The 22,182-nt window shown below is 37.6% G+C and overlaps 1 protein-coding gene across 6 annotated transcripts in view; it reads right to left on the reverse strand.

Annotated features, from left to right (window-relative positions):
- Positions 1-22,182, reverse strand: part of CADPS2 (calcium dependent secretion activator 2) — a gene marked incomplete at both ends in the record, with an annotated part of 310,262 nt that overhangs the window by 144,949 nt on the left and 143,131 nt on the right. For all 6 annotated transcript variants that reach the window (XM_084296609.1, XM_084296611.1, XM_084296606.1 and 3 more), the window contains 2 exons: positions 4,683-4,822; positions 15,271-15,382. In XM_084296609.1, coding sequence (XP_084152735.1) covers positions 4,683-4,822; positions 15,271-15,382 — 252 coding nt within the window. The remainder of the gene's footprint in view (positions 1-4,682; positions 4,823-15,270; positions 15,383-22,182) is intronic.

Genomic DNA, 22,182 nt, shown 5'->3' on the forward strand with positions numbered 1-22,182 from the left:
TCTTATGATTTGTTTTAGATTCAAAACTGTAGTGGAAGAAATGGATACAATTCTTTCTATTGTATGATTGTTGGCTTAATATAAAAGATAAATCTCTTGAATGTACTCTGCATTTTAGACTAGGGAAAGGTTACTGAAATCTGTGAGACAACGTTAGAAATGATGAGAAAGGAATCTGAAGTATCATGAATTGCCAATACTCAGGACTGTTCTACAATTTCCCATTAATGAGTGACATTTACCTTGTCATTACTCAGAATATTCTAGCAGTGCATGCTTCCCCTTCTAATCTATTGACAGGGTTTAATTAGAAAAGGATTGTTATGTATCCTTCAGGTTGTTTCACACTGTGACAGCCTTTCATGCACACATTAAAAGAAATATCTGAAATAAATAGTAAGACACAGTAAGATGCATGAGTAGTCTTTATTTTTGAAGCATATACCTCTTTTTTGCAGATGTACAAATCTACTGCTACTGAGATTCATTATAGTGTTGAATCATAAGAATTGTTATTTCTTGCTCTTAGAAAGGTTTCAATTTGTATTGAAAAAAAATGAAACTGTATTTTCATTTGAAATATAATTATTTGTTATGACGGAAATTTAAAGAGGGAGCATGATCTGAAGGTGCTGCAGTCCAGAATATTGTTTGTGAATTTAAAATATCAATCCAACTACAAGACAGTATAATTTATAAAACTGAATATTCTTGAAGCATAAATGCAAGACAGGTTTTGAAGACTGTCAGTATGTCCCGCATCAATAAATAAAGTCTGTTTTAAATAGGAGAAACTTTTTCCAAGAAATAAAACTGTAAACCCACAAATAGTTTGGGCCTGTCGGTTTTACCGATCCTGCAGAATTTGAAATATTTAAGCATAGCTCCTATATCTGACAAACGGGTTTCATACTACCTTTTTTTATTTTTTTAAAATCTTGATATAGCATTAGTCTAATAAAATCCCTCTTTCTGAAATTGGCTGTGTGGTAAGATTTTAATTTAATTTTGAATACATTTTGAGATTCCCAGCTGGAAGGCACTACTTAATGCCAACAGCTTGCCTTTTTCTCCAATGAGACAAATAGGAACCTTGTATGTTTGCTTGTTAACTCTGCCACATGGTTAATGCAATTTGTCTAGTTGAAAGATTGGGTGAAGGTAAAACATGAGATGTTTCTGAAAAAGAAGCTGAAGAATTACAATGTAAGGAGGATAATCACACTAACTACATTAAAAGCCTATTATTAAAATACAACTTGCTCAAATGACAAAAGTCCAGAAATATGAATGAACACACCCTTTAATTTTTCCCCTTTTTGTGTACACTGTGACACTGTGCTTAAATATCTGACTACATACTAAATAGGAAAAAGGAAAAACATCCCAGTACTTTTCGCTCTTCAGGATAACAGCAGTTGCCTTCCAGCTCTTCAGCAATTTACTTTCTCCTATGGCCTGTTTCACTGCATGCTATGCAAACACCAATTTATAGCCAGAATCAAGTTATTTGCTTTTCTACCTCATGCAGGCTCACCAGAGAGCTGCAGAGCCTGGCACCACAACAACACTGGCTGGCAGAGCGCAAGCCTCTGCTCCTGTGTGACTGAGGTGGCTGCTGCCTCCCTTCTTCCCTGAGCTCATTCTACCAGTTGCTTTCCAAGATTTTCCTTCAAGTGTTTATGACAACTTCATAACTAAACTGGATTAATACAACTTTTACCTCTATGTAGATTTATAGCCTAGTTGCCACTGATTTCAGCTGTCTTGTGAATGTTGTGCTCCACTATGAAATCACATTCCAGTTTATCAAACTGAGCACAGGAAATGAGGGACATATCACCAGTTATTACAGTTGGAAAAGCAGACTAGTTTCTCCTTTTAGCACAATTAGGGATAAAAACTAGTCCTTCCAGGCACCCCTCAGCTACCTGCAGCACAAAATATTCCTCTGCCTCCCATAATACTCTCCTTCATTTGCTGTATGTTTTCTAGCCCCTGCATAAATGAGGATTTCTCAGATAAATGAAGAATCAGTCCTGAACATGAATAAATTTAATGTGTGATGAATTGGACAGGAATCTATCTTGAAAACATAGCAAATGTCCACTTAGAACAACCCTTTTACTCACAGAGGAAGTCAAGCAGCAGATAGTGCCTCAGTGATTGCTTTTCCTAACATTAAGGATTCCTGACTTTACACATAAATAATACTTTGAGCAGTTTGGTATTTCCCTCCAAATAAACACCCTCTTCTTCACTCTCACTGCAACTCCAGTGCTTTCATAAAATACTTCATCAACTCTTTCAATGGTCAATAGAGGTATTATTAACATTTTATTTAATTTCAAATATATTTATGATGGAGGAGATGGACTTTGCTAGACAAATGTGTAGGTAACAATCTTCATAGCTAATGGCTGTAAGAAAGGGAAACTATGACTGACCTTGAGCATTTTTGGTGGGAAGATGAAAACCAGTTTTTGCCTGGAGAATAGTGACAGCAGTGACCCTACAGTAAAATGAGGAAGTAAACAACTGTGCCAGGAGATTAGTATCCAAAAGCAGCATGAGGAAGTAACCAGAAACAGTAGATGAAAATGATGATTGAGTTAAATCCTTGAAAGTAACATTTTATTGGACAACCCATGTAATGTTCAGAAAAGAAGACTAGGGACCTAAGCTAGTATGGAAAAGCAAATTTTCCAGAGGAAAACCCTCTGAAGACCCCAGAAGAACAGCCACTGGCTGAGCCAATTTCTGTGGAGAAACCTGAAGCACAATGGGAGGAAGCACTGGAGCCTTGTCCTTGTTGCTGGACCCTGGTCAAAAGAGCAGCATGCTATACCCTAATTTTATCTGTGGACAGCATGTGGATCAGCAACCTGTCACCTATTGGAAGCAACGCATGTGAGCACAACCTCCCCAAGGGAGCTGTAAAATGGAGTATACAACCATGCTAGGTCAAGTGCAAGTTAAATGAATCTGTTGCATACTACTTGCTACTCATGTGGTTCAACTAGTGCTTTGTTAAATGTTACTGCTATACTATTTTCAGTTATTATTGCCCTATTAGTTTCTGTCAATAGAGTAAGCATTTGAATTAAGCAAGGGTTAATCTGTTTCCCTGGCAGAACCACACTCACATTAGTTGGTTGCTGGTCTTAACACCCAGTGAAGAAATCCGATGTGTCGCAGACAGGCAGAAGGAATTAAAGGTATTGAGAGGCACAAATCAATCCTTGCATCCCAGCACTGTGTATGCTTTGTGACAAACTGCTGAAGAACATGGGCAGCACTGTGCCACCTCTGCAGCACTCACTGCTTCAGTTAGTCCAATACTTTACAGCTCTAGAAGACTGAAATGATGCTAATGGACCAAATCCAGGCAAGTATGTGCCACAATTACCAAGCAGGGAAGAGGGAGGGCACTGACAGGAGAGCATCACATTTTAGTGCAGACTAACACTCTTCTCTCCTCCCTAAGCCCTCTTCACTCCTTCCACCTTACTCAGCTTGCTCAATCCTGCCACATGATTCTACTTCCTTTATCCATGTATTTGTAGCCCTACTTCTAGGTCTTCTGATCTCAGTCCCAATCTCTAAGCACAACAGTTTGGGCTGCCCCTCTGGCTCCATGCCTGTTTTCCCCCTCTGTCCTCCCAACTCCTGGTTACCGACTGCAGGCCACAGTCCACAGGTCTTGTTTTTACAGTCCTGATCAGTTCTGCATTTCCCAAAACCAAAATGAGGGCTGAGGTAGGTAAATGGGAAATTTCAGCCTAATTACAGCTTTGCCAAAACTTATGTAAACTGTTTTTTTCTTTTAAGAAAAAAAAAAAAAAAAAAAAAAAAAGGAAGAAGAAAGATAGTATCACATATGGGAAATGTTCACAACTACAACAAGCAGAATATTAACAGGGAGAGATTAAAAAGAAGTCTAAATAGTACAGCCATTACTAATTATACATTAACATCTAGAAGAGTTCTCTTTTGAAATATACTTCCACTGAATTCAGAAGAAGTTAGAAAGTTGAAAAAGAGCTCTGGTGATTGCTTCATCACTTTTAGCAAGAGACAGAGCCTTCCTTACTGCAGGCAACATTGCCTGCTTTTGCAGTCGAGATGAGGAATAGTGGTGGCAGTTATGCAGGGGGCTGTTTCTACAAATTTTGCATTGCATATAGTTTCAGTCTTAGACAGAAAAACATCCTTAAACTGGTACACTTACCCAAATGCTTTTCAAGAGAAATACCAGACAGTGGACAGAGGAAGAAAGGGAGAGACGGTGTTGCAAATGCCACTGCACTGAGTGGTGTATATCTTATTACAATAGAAAAATGTTAATTTCCTAAGTATCAACTTTATTTTTTTCCAAAGTGCTACAAATTTTAACATTTAAAACCAGTTTCTAACTGATGCTCTACTTTTAGTTTTGCACGTTAGCCAGCTCATCATTTGTCTTTACACCTCACTAAACTTCTGAATTGGACGTTATTCCTGACTATTTCAAACTTTATGTATAAAACAAGGATATAACACAATTTCATACCAGAGCAACTGCTGTATAGATTTATATTGTTTCACAATCTTTGTGTTTTTATCTATGTAGTGTTAAATACAGTGAATGCACATTGAAGCAAAAAAATAAAATACAGGCAGACTGTATAATGGATACTTACCCACAGTGCTTCATGTGAGGTGGTTTATCCATTCTCACTGCTAGTTTAATTTTCAAGTCATTGTCCTGGCTGTTTTTGGGGACTATCATTTTATGTAGATCAGGTGACTTTGAGCTGTTGGATGTTGGATACAACACTACCTGCAAGTCATAAAATAAACACTTCAGTAAGCTGACAGAAAAAAATCTGCTACTCTTTAACATAAATTTCTAAGCAGTTCAGATTCTTGTTGCATCTCCAACCTGAAAGATGACTTAAAAAAAAAAAAAAAAGTTCATAAATCTAGTAAGCTATTTGATGCAATCCTATTACAATAGAGGAATTTTCAAAATGAACTCACTCATTTATTATTACTTAAAAAAAAATCTTCCATTAGTTCATTCTGATTGAAAAATCTAACAATCTTAAACAAAGAGCAACTGTTAATACCTGAAGATGGTCACGTACAGTTAAACAGGAGCCTAAACTTTCATATTACTCAGTGCCCTACTGGGAATACACAACTGAAACAATATGCTATAGCACTAGTTACCTAGTGACCTAACTAGTGACATTACTTGTGTGAATAAAAGCAAAATATTCTCTTTCTTACTAACATCATTATTGAATCAATAGCATTAATAAAAACCAATTATAGTAAAAATTACAGAAATCAGAGGTTAATCCCAAAGCATCTTTGCTGCAAATGGATTATAATAAATATAAAGCAGTATGTCCAGTTTCCATGCAACCTACAACACAAACATTTTGCTAAACTGACAGTGAAAGAAAAAAAATACTTAACTAAAAGACTAAAATAAATTTATTGATAATTTTACTAATTAAACATTAATTGTAGACTACTATTGGTCACAAACTTAAATATTTATTTACCATCCAAAAAGTTTATCCATTTATAGCTAGTACAATTCAATATTACTGCTTAATCAAATCCTTATATATGTTTAGCAGTCAAATGTTGCTGAAATATGATTTCCCTTCATTCTTCCTATAAACACTATTTCTGAATCAATTTAGACTCTAAAACAGTCTAAACACATTATTGGGGAGACTTTTGTAACATTCAGTGAGTTCTGAATTACCATTATCACGAAGCAGTACCTCAAAAAATAACAAAACTCTAAAAAGCAGTGTTCTCCACATTTTTTATATCTTGGAAACTGAAATTAATCATAAAGTTAAACATCAAATTAATTTCTTATACATAGTACTTGTGTCTTGTGTCATATATATAAAACACAATATATTCTCCCCTTTGTTATCGGGAAAGTTAATCAAGGATTTGAGTAAGAATCTTCAAGCAAGTATAAATCTAGTGGATATTATGAAGCCAAAAATATTACAAGTGTCATTCAGATATAATCATCCGAAAGATGATATAAACCAAAGGCCTTGGGCTCTTCCTGCACCCCAATAATATAAGGGGCACTAGCAAAGTAGAGAAATACGATGCATCAAGTGTGCAACTTCTATAACAGTGGGAGAAATAACTTGTCAGAACTATTGAGTACATTCAGTACCTTTTAAAGAAATAGAAGAAAAAACAATATATTCGTTGTCATAAATCAGAAAGTGATTTTTTTTCCTTTTTGCAAATGCATAGCAAATGCTATTTATAACAGAGCTTACCCCTCCCTCCCAAAAAGCACGTTCATTTTCCTTCTAAGTAAAAGCTGTCCCTTGAAGAGCATTATGAGAATGGCAACCTTTGAGTTCTGAAGCCTCAAACAGAAACAACTTTTAGCTTGTTTACCATTTTAAATACAAGATTATATAAACAGAATTATTACTCATTCCTTGCATTTAATCACTAGGCATTCATATAGGACTGTAGGTGATGCCATGAATTTTTTCTTTTCTACAGGCTGTAGTTACTGTTCTCCTGTAACAGCTTATTACCACTCATGCATCTCAAGTGACATCTTTCTCCTGTCAACTTTTTGATTTTTTAGAATGCTGATGAAAATATAAGCTGACAAGTGTATAATTAATTCATAACTTCAGTACTGACAATTCCTTTTCTGAATTTTTAAAGAAGTATTTTGGAGCTTTGTTTTCAAACCTCTTACAACGAATAAGTATCTGGCAGAATACTTAGCACTGTGTTGTGTTTGTATTAAACTTTGCCATTCCCTCCAGCTTTAAACAATGAGAGCTAAGAAGACTAGAGTCTACAAACCGTATTTCAAGAACTTTATCATCAAACATTTTTATCACTGTACAAAAACACCCATATACACATGCACACAGAGTATTCTGTAGGTATTAACCATCTTTGCAGTAACCTTAAGCCTAATATTGCCTGTACGGGCAAATCCTAACCACTGTGTATTGTATCATTGAGTGGCACAAATTGTGAGCTCCACTGAAATCACTGAAACCAAAACACTGTACAAACTTCCCATGACAGGAAAAGTTGCTGAAATTTAGCTTAAGAGCATCTTCTCCACAGTGATGTAATGCAATGTTATTTCCATTGCCCACGGAGAAACTTTCCAGACTGTTTGTCTCGGTTGTACTTTCAGCACTGTTTATTAACATAGATTCTAATCTTACAGATGTAGCTCTACGTGTATAGTCTACTTATACGAAAATAAAATGGTATAAACTCATAGCTCTTCTCTGGAGGACACAAAACTCACCTACAGAATACTCTTTCACCATTCCTAATACTTCTAAAAGTTTTATAAAATCCCTACTACATCATACATTTCTGAATTATTTTTTATTTTGTTTTGTGTTGTTCTTTTATTGTTCCTATACCTGTGAACATCCTCACTTTAGATTACTCAGCAGTAGCACAGGAAACTACAAGTTGTTATTCTAGGACTTCTTAAAAATAAGTAACCTAACAGGTAATCTGCACTAAAATGCATAACGTGCTATTTATGACTAGAATACTACTACACAGCAAACATAGCTGCTGTGCATTGCATTGTTTCAGCCGATTCAAGGCAATTTAACAGTATCACAACACTGAGAGTTGAGCTAAACCAGTAAATCCAATCATCTAGTGATCATTAAAAATACACAGCTGTGGTCTGGTAACTGAAGAAGTGGCAATGCCTCTTCTCATCTGAATGTGAAATAAATACAGAAATCTTAAATGTTATAGAGCAGCACACTTACATATTTGTGCAAGGTAAGGTTTTCAAAACACCGTTTCTCTGTTGTAAATGGCTGATGCAGAGTTTCTCACCTGGACCTGAAGTATCACAGGTTGAAATATATTCAGCTAATATTATTCCAGGAGTTAACTAATCATCATTTATTGTAATTCAGATGTGTATTTAACTCCTCAGCAGGATCACAATACAAGAAGTTATTTGAAGTGCACCTGAGCCAGAGTCAATCCAGCTGAACAGCTCTTAGCTCTCCTCTATCTTTGGCACATTGATCATATCCTCCTTTAAAAAAAAGCTTTGAAAGAAGGGGTGAGCTGTGCAAAATACCCTGAAAGCTGAAACAAACTGAACTTGTGACAATCTTTCTTTCTCAGAGCAGATAAACAAGCAGAAGGTCTAGAGTCAAAAGTGCTACGCAGAAAACATCAGTATTCTTACGGTTAAGATAAAGCTCTCAAGCTAACCATCCCTGGCCGCAGCTGTCATGCTGTCAAAAGATAATACAGCCTTCAAAGGGGACCAACAAAACTAAGAGGCCAGCTGAGCAGCAAGCTGGAAACACACTTGAGAAAAATCAAGAGTCAGGATAATCTCTCCCCCATGCCACACACACAGCTCAGTTCAGTTTCAGCCAATTTTTGTCCTTGCATCTCAGCTGCTCCCCTTTTCCATCCCGCCCTTCCCCTCCAGGAGTTGAACCCAAGTGCTGGAGTTACCTGCTCTTCTGACCTAAGTATTCAAACTAAGAAAGATTTAACAAGCTGGGGTAGTCTAAGACACATTTTGAGATCTCAGGCCTTGGGCATCAGACCTTGATAACTGGAGTAAGTCTGAGCAGACTACACTGAGTTTTGGATCCCTGTCACAAGCAAAAATATGAAAGTAAAGAAGAGTTGTAGCTCCTCCATAATGCCCTGGATGACAGGCAGATGACAGTTGACATGCTATTACAAAAAACAACCAACAAAATTCCCCTCTCACCTTCAGTACACGTCATACCAGTTGCCCTTAAATAAAATAAAGGTGTAGCCCAGTAACAGCCACTTCATAACACAGCCTGTGACATCTTCAAAAAACAGATCAAACCCTCAGCTCAGTCCTGTCCCCAGGGAGGCTGCCAATGCCTACCTTGTCCCCATCCTGCCCTGCTCCCTGGCTTCAAGGACCTGCTCTGGGGAGCCTGTGCTGCTCCAGGCACCCAGGACCACGATGCACGCTGAACAGCTTCTCGCCCTTCTTCCTTCAAACTGTATAGTCCCCAGTGGGAAAGACAGAAGATTTTAAGGGACAAAACAATTCCCCATGCCTCATTTGCTCTTCCAGAGTACAAAGAGCACTACAAATGATTGCTTTTTGTCATTGACCAAAAGCACATTTTATTTTATTCCATACCTAGGATGAAAAACTTCAGCCTGAACAGTTAAAGTCTGGCTAAGTTACAAGCAGTTGAAAAGTGAATCTTATGGCACATGCCCTTAATCATAAGCAGGACTGCCAGCTCTGTTCAGAATAAGTAATACACACAGCCTTATGCAAAAAGCCCCTGGATGAACTGGAGAAACCAACTTCTCCAATACCCATGTATCCATGGTGACCCAAGTCACTTCTGCAGCAATTTGTGCTTATTTAAAACAATTTAAAACACTAAGTTCCCTGCACATAAGTTGATATGCTCCCCCAACTGTATTGAAGCTTTCATCACATAACAGGACTAATAATTCATTCTATGGAAGGTTTTTCCTTTTGTGTTTTAAAATGCAGTGATTTGAAAAGATAAATTATGCCAGTGCGAGCAGAGAGGACAGGCAAATTCTATGTTATGAAATAATCACCCATGATTATTTGGCACATACAAATTTGTGCTGCCAGTTATTGTCTGAGCAAAGATCATAGGAAAGATCATAGGAAAGTTCCTTAGTTAAACACTGTCTGATTGACTGATCTGCAAATAGTGTGGGGACCAAAAATTAATAAAGCTGGTCTGGGGCAGGTGACATGACTACAAGTAGTTTAGAGACCCTTTAACATTACGTTGTTTGTGTAGTTGTGGCCATATCCCTATTTAGGGGACACTCCCCTGCTTTTAATAGAACTTTTGCTTTTGATAGAGTTTACTAACCCTTCTCAAGCCATCTTCCCTCACAACTTGATAGCTTGGAGCTACTCCCAGCTATGTCCCTTGCCCACATATAGGTTGATGTCAGCAAGACAGAGGTTGCTGTCAGTATGAAAAGAAGTAAAGTTCCCTTCAATGTCCTGCCAGCAGGCTACAAAACACAGCACTGCACTCAAGTCCTTTATGCTTCTGAGTATTAAATCATGAGTTGCTGCCACCAAGACAGTGAAGCACCACCAGCTCGAGGAGAGAGAGAGAGACAAGACTGGAGGCAGAAGTGGAAAAAGTAGATGGCTCTCTTAAAAGTGACTCCCCTTGAAAATTAAGGGTTAATAAGATCTCGATCAGCAAGGGAGCATATGGGGATTTTATGCCAGCTCCATGATCTCATCCATTGAGAGATCTCTCGCTTTTCAGCTATGATTGTATTATAGCTGAAGCACTCAGACAATGCTTCGGGTAACAGGTGGCTAAAGAGAAACAAAAATCAAAGAGAAAAACTGAACAGGTGCATAGTGAAAGAAGACTTTGCAATTTATACATTCAATGGATATTGATTGCTACCATCTGAATACTTACCTGAACAGATCTTCCCAAGCAGCCCTTTCCCCAAACCTAAGAGAGAGCATGCCTCAATGAAAAGCAGCCTGAGAATTTCTGAGGAAAGGCACTCGCAAAGGAGCTACTGAGAAAAACACTGTTCACATGGGAACAACGACATGGAGCCAGACATAATGCGGTGCTGACAGGCAGACTTCTTGGGGAACAAGAGAAAAAGGGGGTGGAGGAAGCAATCTGATATCATTTTCCAAACTTAAATACAGACCTGCAAAACCTCAAGTCGTTTCTAAATGTGATGGAGAAATGTATTACCCATGATGGCAGGCTTTAAATTAATGTATTCACAATATGAAACTGTCACTGCTCAGAGCGCCTTCAGAAACAGCATAGAAGATAAACAACAAGCCCAGTGCAGTAAGTGTTCAGAGACTAGGCAGTTGTGCAAGTACGGGTACCTAACCAGCAAGCTGTTTCGTAATGTCTTTAAATCAAATCAAGAAGAACAGTACTAACAAAACAAAACAAAACAACAAAAAAAAAAATAGCCCCGTAATTGCAAAGCTAATTATTGCTGGCTGCAGCTGACTGTGACAAGCAGGTTGGGAGACAATAGTTCACTTTTAATTGAATAGTCAGAGCAAGAAGATTGAAATACTCTTATATTCAGAAAGTACCAGTAATCAAACACCACCTGCTGTTCTCACATTGTATTCACATGTGTGCTAAGCAAGCACAATGGCTGTCACTTTGAATTACTAGGTTTGAACATCTTCATACACAAAGTACAGAACAAGGAAAAGTGGTGTCAGATCCCTGAGTTTCAAAAACCACCAGGCTGACTTTTCAGAAGTATTTACTCCAAACTCTGCTTCTTCACATTTCCTCAGCTGTTGCACATACAAATGCAAACATTTCTATCAATTCTGCCTTTTGTATATGTATACATAACTACTGAAGCAGACAGATCAGTGTCACCTAAAAACTGGAACACGCATCTCAAAGATACTTGATTAAAGTTTTGAACATTTCACGATTAGAACAAACTTCACCTCAAAGACACAACCTGCTTCAGTTTCTAGAAGTTAAATTCATTGGCACGCTGGATGCTGAGGTCTGTAGAATCACAGACACAGACTGTGACTCCAGAAGCTCCTGTTCTGTCAAACTCAAATCCAAATAACACCCCTTCCTCTCCTGTTCAGCATGTTTCTCCATTTGTTTGTTTCAACAGAAAACTGAGCTTATCCAGCTGTCCTCCAGTTTCTGTAGAACAGAGAATAAAGGTTAAACTTTTCCTTTTTATTTAAAGATACTGAAAGCGGTCAGCAGGGAGCAAGAAAAATATCCCCTAACAAGCAAAATCTGCTCTCGGCATTCACAAATGGATTTATTTTATTTTTTTAGAGGAAGAGAGTAATGTCAGACAAGTGCTACCTCCTGTTGGTTAAGGACATCTTAAATGCCTTGAAAGGCAAAGATGTGAAATACAGGTAAAAAAATCCCATTACTTTGTGCTCATCTGGTGATTTCTGCAGCAGATGCTGAGCAGCCACTAGTTTTTATATTCTAGATATCTATATTTTGTACTCTTTCTGAGGATGAAGCTGTAAGTATGGGCTCCCCACTTCACTAAAAGCATAAGCCTGCTTCCCTCCCACTCCAACACCAACTAGGTACCTCTGGAAATCAGCAGTGCCTCCTCAAACGGAGGAGCTGTCACACTGAGATCAGGGCCTACATCTGGAGTTAATGAGTGTGAGAGGCTGTTGTAACCTGTAGCAGAGCACAGGAAAAACTTCTCTGCAGCTCTGTGAAAATACATCGCTGGCTCCACATTTCACACCTAAGATCTACCTGCATAAAAAGCTGGTCCCTTGGTGCCAGAACAAACCTTTTTTACCTGATGGAAGCTCAAAATTCGAATCATGTAGCTTCTATTTCTAATTACAGATTAAACAGAATAAAACCTTCAACAATAACCTCAGGGTGTGGGAAATGCAAACTTCATTAATCCAGAAAAGCAGTATTGGGTCAAGACACCTTTTGAAGAAACTACATGACAGATGAGAACTTATGTCCACAGCAAACCTACCTCAGAAATGGCAAGTTTGAGATGAATTTTTAATTACAGAAAAAATACCAGTGAAAGTATCTTCAGGCTTTTTCTGAGCATAACTAACCTAGCTGTACTCCAGCAAGTCCCTGCAGTGTATTGACCAGCCATGAAATTAACAAACTTTCTTAGCAGAATTAGGGGGATCTGGCATCTTTCCTAAGGCTGCCTGAATTTAAATCTCTCAAACCTGAAAATGAAGACAGTGATAACACAATACACCCTTGAAAGCTTAGATGTATATCATGAGGGTACAAACTACCTTAAAATTATTTTGTCAAAAACCTGTCAAATATTCTCCCAATCTTCCCCTGAAGCTACCCACCAACACTGTCAAATACTCTGGTTGAATCACAAACCTAAGCTGGCAGATTGCCTCTTCTCTTGGTTGGACGCATCTAACACCAGTAGGTGTAAGGTGTCTGTCAGCAATGCCTGGGTGGAGCAAGAGGACAGACAGACAACCAAACAGGCCCAACAGGCCTAGTGTCTACCATGACGAACAGTGCCCTCTCTCATGTTCTCTTCTACTGCTAGGGACCACATAGGGACTGTACATAAGGTCACTGAGGGAGGTTTGTCTCTTACCAACTTGCAGAATCAGTCGGAGTACCTTGGCAAAGCAGCAGATGTATATGAACAAAAGCATATATATAACTGGAAGGAGAAAGCAGACCATTCACAACTTATGCCTGTGGATCGTGTAAGCACCTTTATGCTACAGTGGACAGCAGTGTGCTGGCATGCACAACATTGTCTCCATGCCTGTTTAAAGGTGAATAAAATACTTCAGAAGGTATTTTTGAGTCAAGAATGGAGGCTGAACATTTTCTATGTATCAGCAATGGATTATAAAAGGTAGAATTCATATGTAGAAATCTCTGAGGTACTTCTGTTTGCTGTGCCCAATCTAATCTGCTTTAATGCAGGTGAATAAAAGGTGATGGCCTCTGTCCTTTGTGATGAGGAACAAAAAAAGCACCTAGAGGCAATGATTTAAATTGCCTAATTCTGGTACAAACTGCCAAACCTCAGAGCACCTGCTAAAAGCAGACAGACTTTGTGCCAAAAATAAACCACAAACAACAGCAGAGTAAGAATCAGCAACAGGAACAGAAGATTACTTTTTTCTCACTCACCATTTATGTCTTGCTTTGTGTCCAGGAAAGCTGGACCAGACTCCAAAGCTGGATCAGACTCACCAGAGTGGTAAGCTCAGATTTAGCCCCTCTCAGTTACCTATTTTTTTAATTCTTTCTCCCTTTACCAACCCCCACCAAGAAAGGAGAGCTAATACCTTCTTTAAAATGGTTTGAACAGCTGAAAAATCCAGTTGCGTCAGAAGAAGGGCAGGAGTGAGAAAAGACAGGAAAAAATGCAAATCATCTGGGGCCATAGGATACAGTTAAGGTGAAGGCTATATTCAGTATTTTACATCCGAAATGTTTCAATTCTTAAAAATCTTTTAAAACCATTTTAACCTCCTGTTCCAGAAACTCAGATAAGCTGCAAACTAATACAGCAGACCAAGACCTATACCTGAACTTTGACTATTTAACACTGCAGAGCAACAGGCTCCAGTTAATACTTCTGGTTCTTCTTAGCCCATTATTTTGTAATTGCTTCTCATCTTCTCTGACTCCTTGGCAATGATTGTACTGGCCACAGTTCACTACAGCCATATATTTCCTTCCTCACTGCCTTGCACCTTTGCACTAACTTTTCTTTTGCTTCTTTGATAGGACTGAGCAAGCAGGGACAGAGAAGGAATTTCTCTGTGTTTAACAGCACTGTGTGCTACTTTCAGCATCCTCTCCCCATTTCTTTTCATTGCTCTCAGTCCAAATACCACTGATCCTAATTTGCTCAGCTGCAAGGTCCTTCACCAAGTGACCTTGCAGACATCTCAGAAAGAGATGAGAGGAGGCAAGAAAAGGTAATACGGAGGACACAGTTCTGACCTTACAAAAGGTGCAGGAATGTGAAAGAATGTGTGGGAGAAGCGACTCTTAAGCAGCTGCCTGTGATAGGAGGACACCAAGTGGGGAAAAGCCCTGATCTTCCTAACAAGCCCTCCTCACTTGAATGAGAAATAGCCATGACCCTGAATACAAAATCGAGTGTTAAAAAGTGAGCTATCCTCCCTCCATGTGTGACATGTCAGAGGGGAGATTTTCAAAAGGAGATGGGGGCAATATTTGTGGATCCTATCTACCTCTTTCACCAAATCCTCCTCTTTATATGATACATTGTTCTCTAACATCTGATTTTGGTCTAAAAAGGATAAATGATCCTGTCAAGAGAGGACAAATGGGAAAAGGGAAGCTAAAACAGTACAAGAGTGAGAACTCCTGTTTTAGTCCAATATTATCTCCATCATTCCTCCCCTTACATCTACAGTGGAACATCACTGAGGATTTTTTTTTTAAGGTTTGAAACAAGGCAAAGAAAAACACAACAGATCTACAGTACAAATTCCTGAAAGGCAATACAATACCAGGTTTTGAACACTGAGAGTAGTCATCCTTAAAGGAAAAAACACCGTGTGGTATAGCTGCAGCACAGCAAGTGCTGTAACAAATCCCTTACACCATTTATGGCATACTTTGTCAATGTTCACATTCTTACACATAATTTTCTCACATATTTCTCATTTCTACACATAATACTCACTCTTCCTAGTTCTTTATCTTCAAGTGCCAGAACCCCAGTGCTTTCTGTAAAGAGTTTTACTTTGACAACAGGCCGAGGGTGAGTAGTGGTAAAATCTCCTTGAGTTCCCCATCTGCAATAAATAAAATAATAGAATTTAAATGGGGCAGAAGAATGACTTTAGAATGACTGTAAGGACTGTAATCTTTTGAACAGAACATATACTAATGCACTCCTAGAACATAATTTCCAAACTTCTGGAGAAGGGAGCAGGAGAGACAGAGAAAACATACAATCGTAAACATCCAAGATTAAATACTTACATGGAATTGACTTTCCTTTGTGATAAGACAAATCAGGGTTTTTCTGTGTGACAATTGTCATAAAAAAACAGTCATAAAATTGCTAATGGCAAAACTTACCCAAAGAACTGAAATTATATCATGACAGGGGAAAATAGAATCAAGCAAGCAAGAAAGAAAAAAGTTTTTCTACTAAATATATTACATTCAGTATATTGTGTATACAAATCACTCATTCAGCAAAGCATCAGGTCTTGATTCTAAATAAAAAAAAAACCACGCCACATATATGCTTAACTTTAGATGAATGGATATGCAAAAAGTAAGATTTGAAAAGCCTTAAATTTCATGAGATGTTACCATTTAGTACAGGAATGTAGGGGAAAAAATGTAAACACAAATGCAAAACCTGGAAAAATTGTTTCATAGTCATCAGAGTTACTTTAACTGGAAAATAATTGCTGCCACAAGACTTCCTGTTTTTGGAGAAACTAAATTAGGTAGACAAACTTCTAAGGTTTCTAACTGGAAACCTTTAATCTCAGTTGGTCTGCCAGTGCTTTCCCCTCCATGTGCGCCAGGGTACCAAAAAAAAAGAAAGGTATACTAATTAGATTGCTACTTCCTCCAAGATGGTATTCCATTTTCCTAAAGAGTTGCACGGCACTCATTGCATTGATCATACTGATTTTGATTATGCTAGTAGGCACAAACAAAATGCAAAAAGTAAGCACAGTTTCAGTTTCTCTTCATTTGTTTTTCCACTGCTTAAGTTATTGTGATCACCAGAAACTGACGAAATAAAGAACATAGGTGACTGTAAGAGTATACTCTATAAAATCACACAAGATAAAACCTTAAAGGACCTAATTTACAAACAGCAATATTTTAATTTTACTTTCAAGAATAATTTACATGGTCTCTCCATTCTGGAAAATGAACATACAGTTGTAATCTGCCATAAAAGGTATCTTAATAGGAAAAAGAGAATCTTTCAACTAACATGAATTACAGATTTCAAGACAAAACCTAGAAAGTAATATGTAACAGAAACCAAAAAGTCTTAAGAAAGTGGTGTTTCTGCATAAAGCAGTGTGGCTGAACAGGTAGCTGAACTACAGACGTGAGGTTCGCTGAAAGTTTACCAAATCTCCTGTTCTATTCTGTCTTTGCTTTGCCTGGGTTAGACAGATGCTCTCTCTCTGTGTCTCTGTGTCTGTGGTGGACGTAGCCTTAGCCTCAGCCAAAGCACTAATTGAAAAATTGAAACAGGGACTCTGTCAAGAAATTACCTTCCTCAGAGGGAGAAAACCTGTTTTGTGATTGATGATAGATGCTGTACTGGCAGGACAAGATAATGCCTAGCATTGCTGCTCTTCCCAGAGGCAGTCCCAGGGGTTAGGTTTTGTCACAATACAGAAATGAGATTTCCAAGGAGAAAGCACTTTCATAAAAGATGCAATTCTCTTATCTTCAGTGTCCCCCCAGATCCCACTACCCAGGAAGAATACTGCATTGCAATCTCAAACACGATCTAAACACGTTGTTAGCTGCACTCTCAGGAGAGGGGGCACCAGGATGTATTTGTCTCTGAGTTCCCAGAAGCCTGGAACTGTGCACACTGCAATGGATAGGACCACTCAAATAATTAGGACAAACTCTTTGCTATTAAAAACAAAACAAAACAAAACAAAACGAGCTTCTCTACAAAGATGTAGTGCTACTATTAGCTCACAGACAGAAGTAAAGAAATCAGAAGAATCATCATCTTTAACATGAGATATGATCACTGTCTTTGACTGACATCCTTTTCCCACACCTTTTTACGTCTTTAACAGGGAATGGAAGCCCTTGCCTGAAAAGCAATGGTCTGGATCAATTCCCAAAGCTTAGTGTTCATGGTGGAAATATTCCATGCACTAATCTCCATGCTCTTTGCTGATCAGGACTTCAGCTAAATCTCGTAGCTTCTTATGACCCTGTCTTTGGAAGTGAGTTACCTGATAAAGCAGGTGGTCACAGACTTCTGCTGCCTAGACTTGAACAGCATTCCTCAAGAACAAGCAAGTGAGGAATCATGTTCCGTTGGAAAAGGCAATTCCAAGATTGTTTTCTTTAGCCTTATGGCTTACTTGTAGGGATATGATATACATCTCGACTGCCAATATCACAGAAAACTTATACGAGGCTCATAGCTCATCTCCCTTATGATTCCCTGTGGATTACGAGGACCCAAACACTGTTTGGTTGGAGCTTTGCCGAAGTATCCTTTTTCATACCATTTGAACTCAGAACTTGGGAGAAAGCACCCAAAATACAAGTGTTAACATTTTAGCCTGTTTCTTCCAAGAATAAGAATGGGGATAAGAGATTCAAGTTCGTGCCGTGAACATAGTAAGATATGAGGTACTCAACATCTACTTATGGTGATCCAAAATAAGGGATGGAGTGAGTAAAATATGTCTGCCTACATAAGCTAGCCTATTTTGCAATACACTAAACTGTTCTGAAATTAAATAATCCTGGTACTCAAGATCTGACAGCTTTGAACACTTCCCCCCCCCTCCTCACCCCCCGCTTATTTTCTTTTATATCTTATCATGCTATTTTTACTCTTTATTAAGTACTTCATTTTAACCAAGTTCCATTAAAATAGAATATCATGCTTCCAGCTTCTATACCTGAAAGGCTAAAAAGAGCTATCAGATTTTCAGTGTACAGACCATCTTAAAATTACCCTATCATGTATTTGCAAACAGTAACTACAGAGAAGCTACTGTCCTATCATTATCCATGACTAAGAACTGTGCAGGTAAATTGCTTCAATATTACATAACACCAAGACCATAAATATAGCCTTCCATAGCCTTCCAAGACAATAAATATGAATTTACTGAATGACTTGAAATTTCTACTGTAAAATTCTTTCGACTTTTTCCATATTTTTAGCTATTTATTCCGTAACTATATATCAGTGAAAGGAGCTGTTAAGTTTTATGGTGAAGAATGGGTTAGGAGTTATTAGTTCTTAATAATTCATGGAATTAATATCTAAACTGTAATTACCATGATCTGAATCTTGATCACCATTACTGAAATTTCTGGTTTCAATTTATAGATCCTATGTGCTAATATAACCATATCCACTTGGTTTCTCAAAAATTTAACATTTTTCTTCCAAAACACATTTGTATTCTACCAAATATGTTTATTGATAACAATTGAAACATTAAATTTTCCTGTTCTCACTTCTTCTTCATCTCACTGGAGTTGCTGTCATGGAACATTTCCTTTAAAGGCAAGCCACAAGGTACAGGAAGGTAAATAGTTATTTTTCTTTTAAGGTAAGGGTTGCACCCTGATGTCTTCCTGGAGAAGGACATTGTAATTTGTATGAATAACTTATCAGTTGCTTAATTTAGTACCTTTAAAACCTTTTCAATAAGAACCAACAATACGTCCTCAGACTTTAAGCACAGGATGAACAAAAGCGTTTTTCTTCGTATTTTACTTTTCAATTGCAACAACAGCAAAACATTTCCTGTAAAAAAATAAATCCTGCAGTTGACTTAAATTTTCATACAGAGGAGAAGGTAAGCTTGTATGTTCCAGCCTGGCTTTCTGTGAAAACAGAAAAGACGGAAATTGAATGTGCCGTTTTGATCTCATTTGAGACAAATTATTTTGCAGATGACTTCTTTAAAGCTTGTTCAATTATGCAGGTGCTGAACTGTAGAAGAGTGATAAGACATACAGGCAAATTAATCTACCTAATTTCTGAAATTGTTATTTCTAATAAGACCTACATATTTAATATTTTTTTAAATTATTCTTAATGCAATAGAAAAATATAATGCTTTTATATTTATACTAGCATTTACTTTAGCTACCAAATATGAGTAAGTGATGGTAACAGCAAATTAGCCACTTTCACAGATTCAGAGAAGCCATCTGTCCAATGATTTTTGGTAATGTGCATGATTTTGGGGCTAGATGTGACATGGGAAGTGTCTGATAAAACTTCTGTCAAACAGTGCCAGTATGGATCTCATTGGTATTCATATTAAGTTACAAACATTCCCATTATTGTCTGCTTTTTGTTTTTGTTTTGTTTTTAAATCTTGAAAAAAAAAAAAAAAACAAAAACAAACAAACAAACAAACAGAAGATGCAATAATTTCAGCACTAAATGCTGCAGTGTGTCCCAATGCATTGTCAGCTGCAGCATGTTGACAATATTTTAGACTTCTAAAAACCACCAACTATAAGGCTAAAAAAAAACCTACCTCTTCAGGCTCTGATTTTGCTACATTATTTTCCTTTGTATTCATCATTTTTTCTGTTTCACTTACTTATTCTCTTTTCTGTAGTCATTTAAATTATTTGATTGATCATCTTTAATGATGATCACATTCTTTTCATTGCTGGTATCAGAGCTACATGGGGCAGATAACATAATTAGTGCCAGAGCCCTTTATCAAAGTTCATTGCCTTTCACTACAAAAGTAGCCTAGATAATCCCACACCCAGCAAGGTGCTGGATGTTTATTTCAGTGAAGACTTATCACTGTGTCACAGAACCCACTCTAAGCAAATTTATTTTTCTACTTCATTTCAGAGCACATTCTGTATATTGGAAATAGCAGCAAATTTATCTCAGGTTTTCCACTCTAATCACAGTCTCTGTTAGTCAAAACTTTTCTTTATGAGACCTTAAATCTCCAGCCTTACACAGGAGTGAATGTTATAAAATTTATTATTCTAGGCAAACATCTAGAAAAATTGTTTTAGCACTATTTATTGGAACATTTTCTTACTGACAAAGCATCAAATATAAAGAATTTTGCACCACCAGGAACTGATTTCCTCAGCAATTAAGAATTCACCTCCTTTTGCCCATTTGAAACCAAAATCAGAGCACGGTCTCCTTGGTGCCTCCTTTTCAGGTTTGATTCATGGTTTAATCCTACTGCATAAATCTACCTCAAAATATTTCTTCATCCTTCATTAAATCTCATTGCGACATCTTCTTGAGAAGCTCTTTTATTCCCTATCTATAGAGTGACGTGCTACTGAGTTAGAATGAGCAAGACAACCCACTGAAGCTAGTTTGTCAGCAGCACGCTGCTCCATGGGGCAGTGGAGATCTGCCAGCACTTCCTCTGTGCAGTCTTGGAGCTGGAATTACAATATCGAGGTCTTCCAAACATGCCCATATCTCTACTGCTTCAAGAATCTATATCAGTTTGGTTGTTTCTGTATTGTCTGGAAACATACCATAGGTGTAGAAAAATAGGTATCCATAATCTTCAGGTCAGAAACTGTACTCACAGTTTAAGTGGTGAGCCAAAAAACAGAAACAGAAACAGAAACAGAAACAGAAACAGAAACAGAAACAGAAACAGAAACAGAAACGGAAAGATGGAACGGAAACCCCCAGCACCTCCCTGGCACATCTGACTGCACTGATACTTTAATCTAGATCACAACACCTTAAATTCAGGTCTGACAACTATTCCGTTGTTAGAAAATATTCTGTGAATATTAGTGGTATTCTGTTATTCATGCGAATGTGGAATTCCTGTGCTGCACCAGCTGCAACTGCATATATACAGTGAGGGAGAGAAAAAATGTGAGGGAGCAAAGAGGCAGCTGTGCCAGCACTGCAAGTCACCCCGCAGCAATCTGACAATAAATCTTTAATTTGATGAGGAGGATCCATTCAGCCAAATAAAAATAGAGTTAAATCCATACTTATCTGATCCCTCTTTTTTTAAATGAGAGTCCCAACGAGAATATTAGTTGGTACTAATTGCTGCTTGTTCTTCTTTGACACTGAAAATTGGACAAATATTGTACAGATTTCCTTCTCTCTTATCAGCACAGAAATACCAATCTATTTGGCAATGACTGACACTAGGATGCTACACTAGAAATCATGGCTTTAATGCTAACAGCTGTCTCATATAACCCAACAACAGGTTTATTTATCTTTCACACAGATTAGAATATTACACAAACATTCCAGTGTCTCTTTTTCATGGAAGTTTTTGAAGAAGGACTTTGAAATGTTACTGCACAACTGGCAGAACCTTATTATATAGCATCAAGGATTTAATACAGTAATGAATATTCCTTATATGCAACACAATGATTGTTTTAATCGCTGTATATATATGTATATATTCTTCTTTACATCAGTGGGATTTCAAGTCCACATTTGAAACCACAAGGAGAAGAGTTTGTATATTTTTACCATTCTGTAATTCCTATGATGTGATTTTTTGGAAAAAAATAATCTATGTGTTCTTATTTCTTTACTTGAGAATTACTCATTTATTTTGATGGAAGTGCAAGGAGCATAAGTTTCAGCATCAGAGTCAGCACATTAAGTTGCAGCTGAAAGGCAATGCATTAAGCAGGTTCTAAACAAACCACAATGTCTTTTTTACAGTACAGGCTCAAATGACCCTCATGTTCAGGCAAAATAATCCACAGGATTTGCCAAGTATTGTACGTAACTAATCTTTTACATGTCTTGAGTCTGTTCTTCCCTGTGTTACTGTTATTCCACAATTTTATTGAAAAATCTTGTTGAGAACTACATTGTTTTACAATCCCCACTAGAGAA

This window comes from Netta rufina (assembly GCF_964035555.1).
Source record: "Netta rufina genome assembly, chromosome: 1".
Classification (NCBI taxonomy): Eukaryota; Metazoa; Chordata; class Aves; order Anseriformes; family Anatidae; genus Netta; species Netta rufina.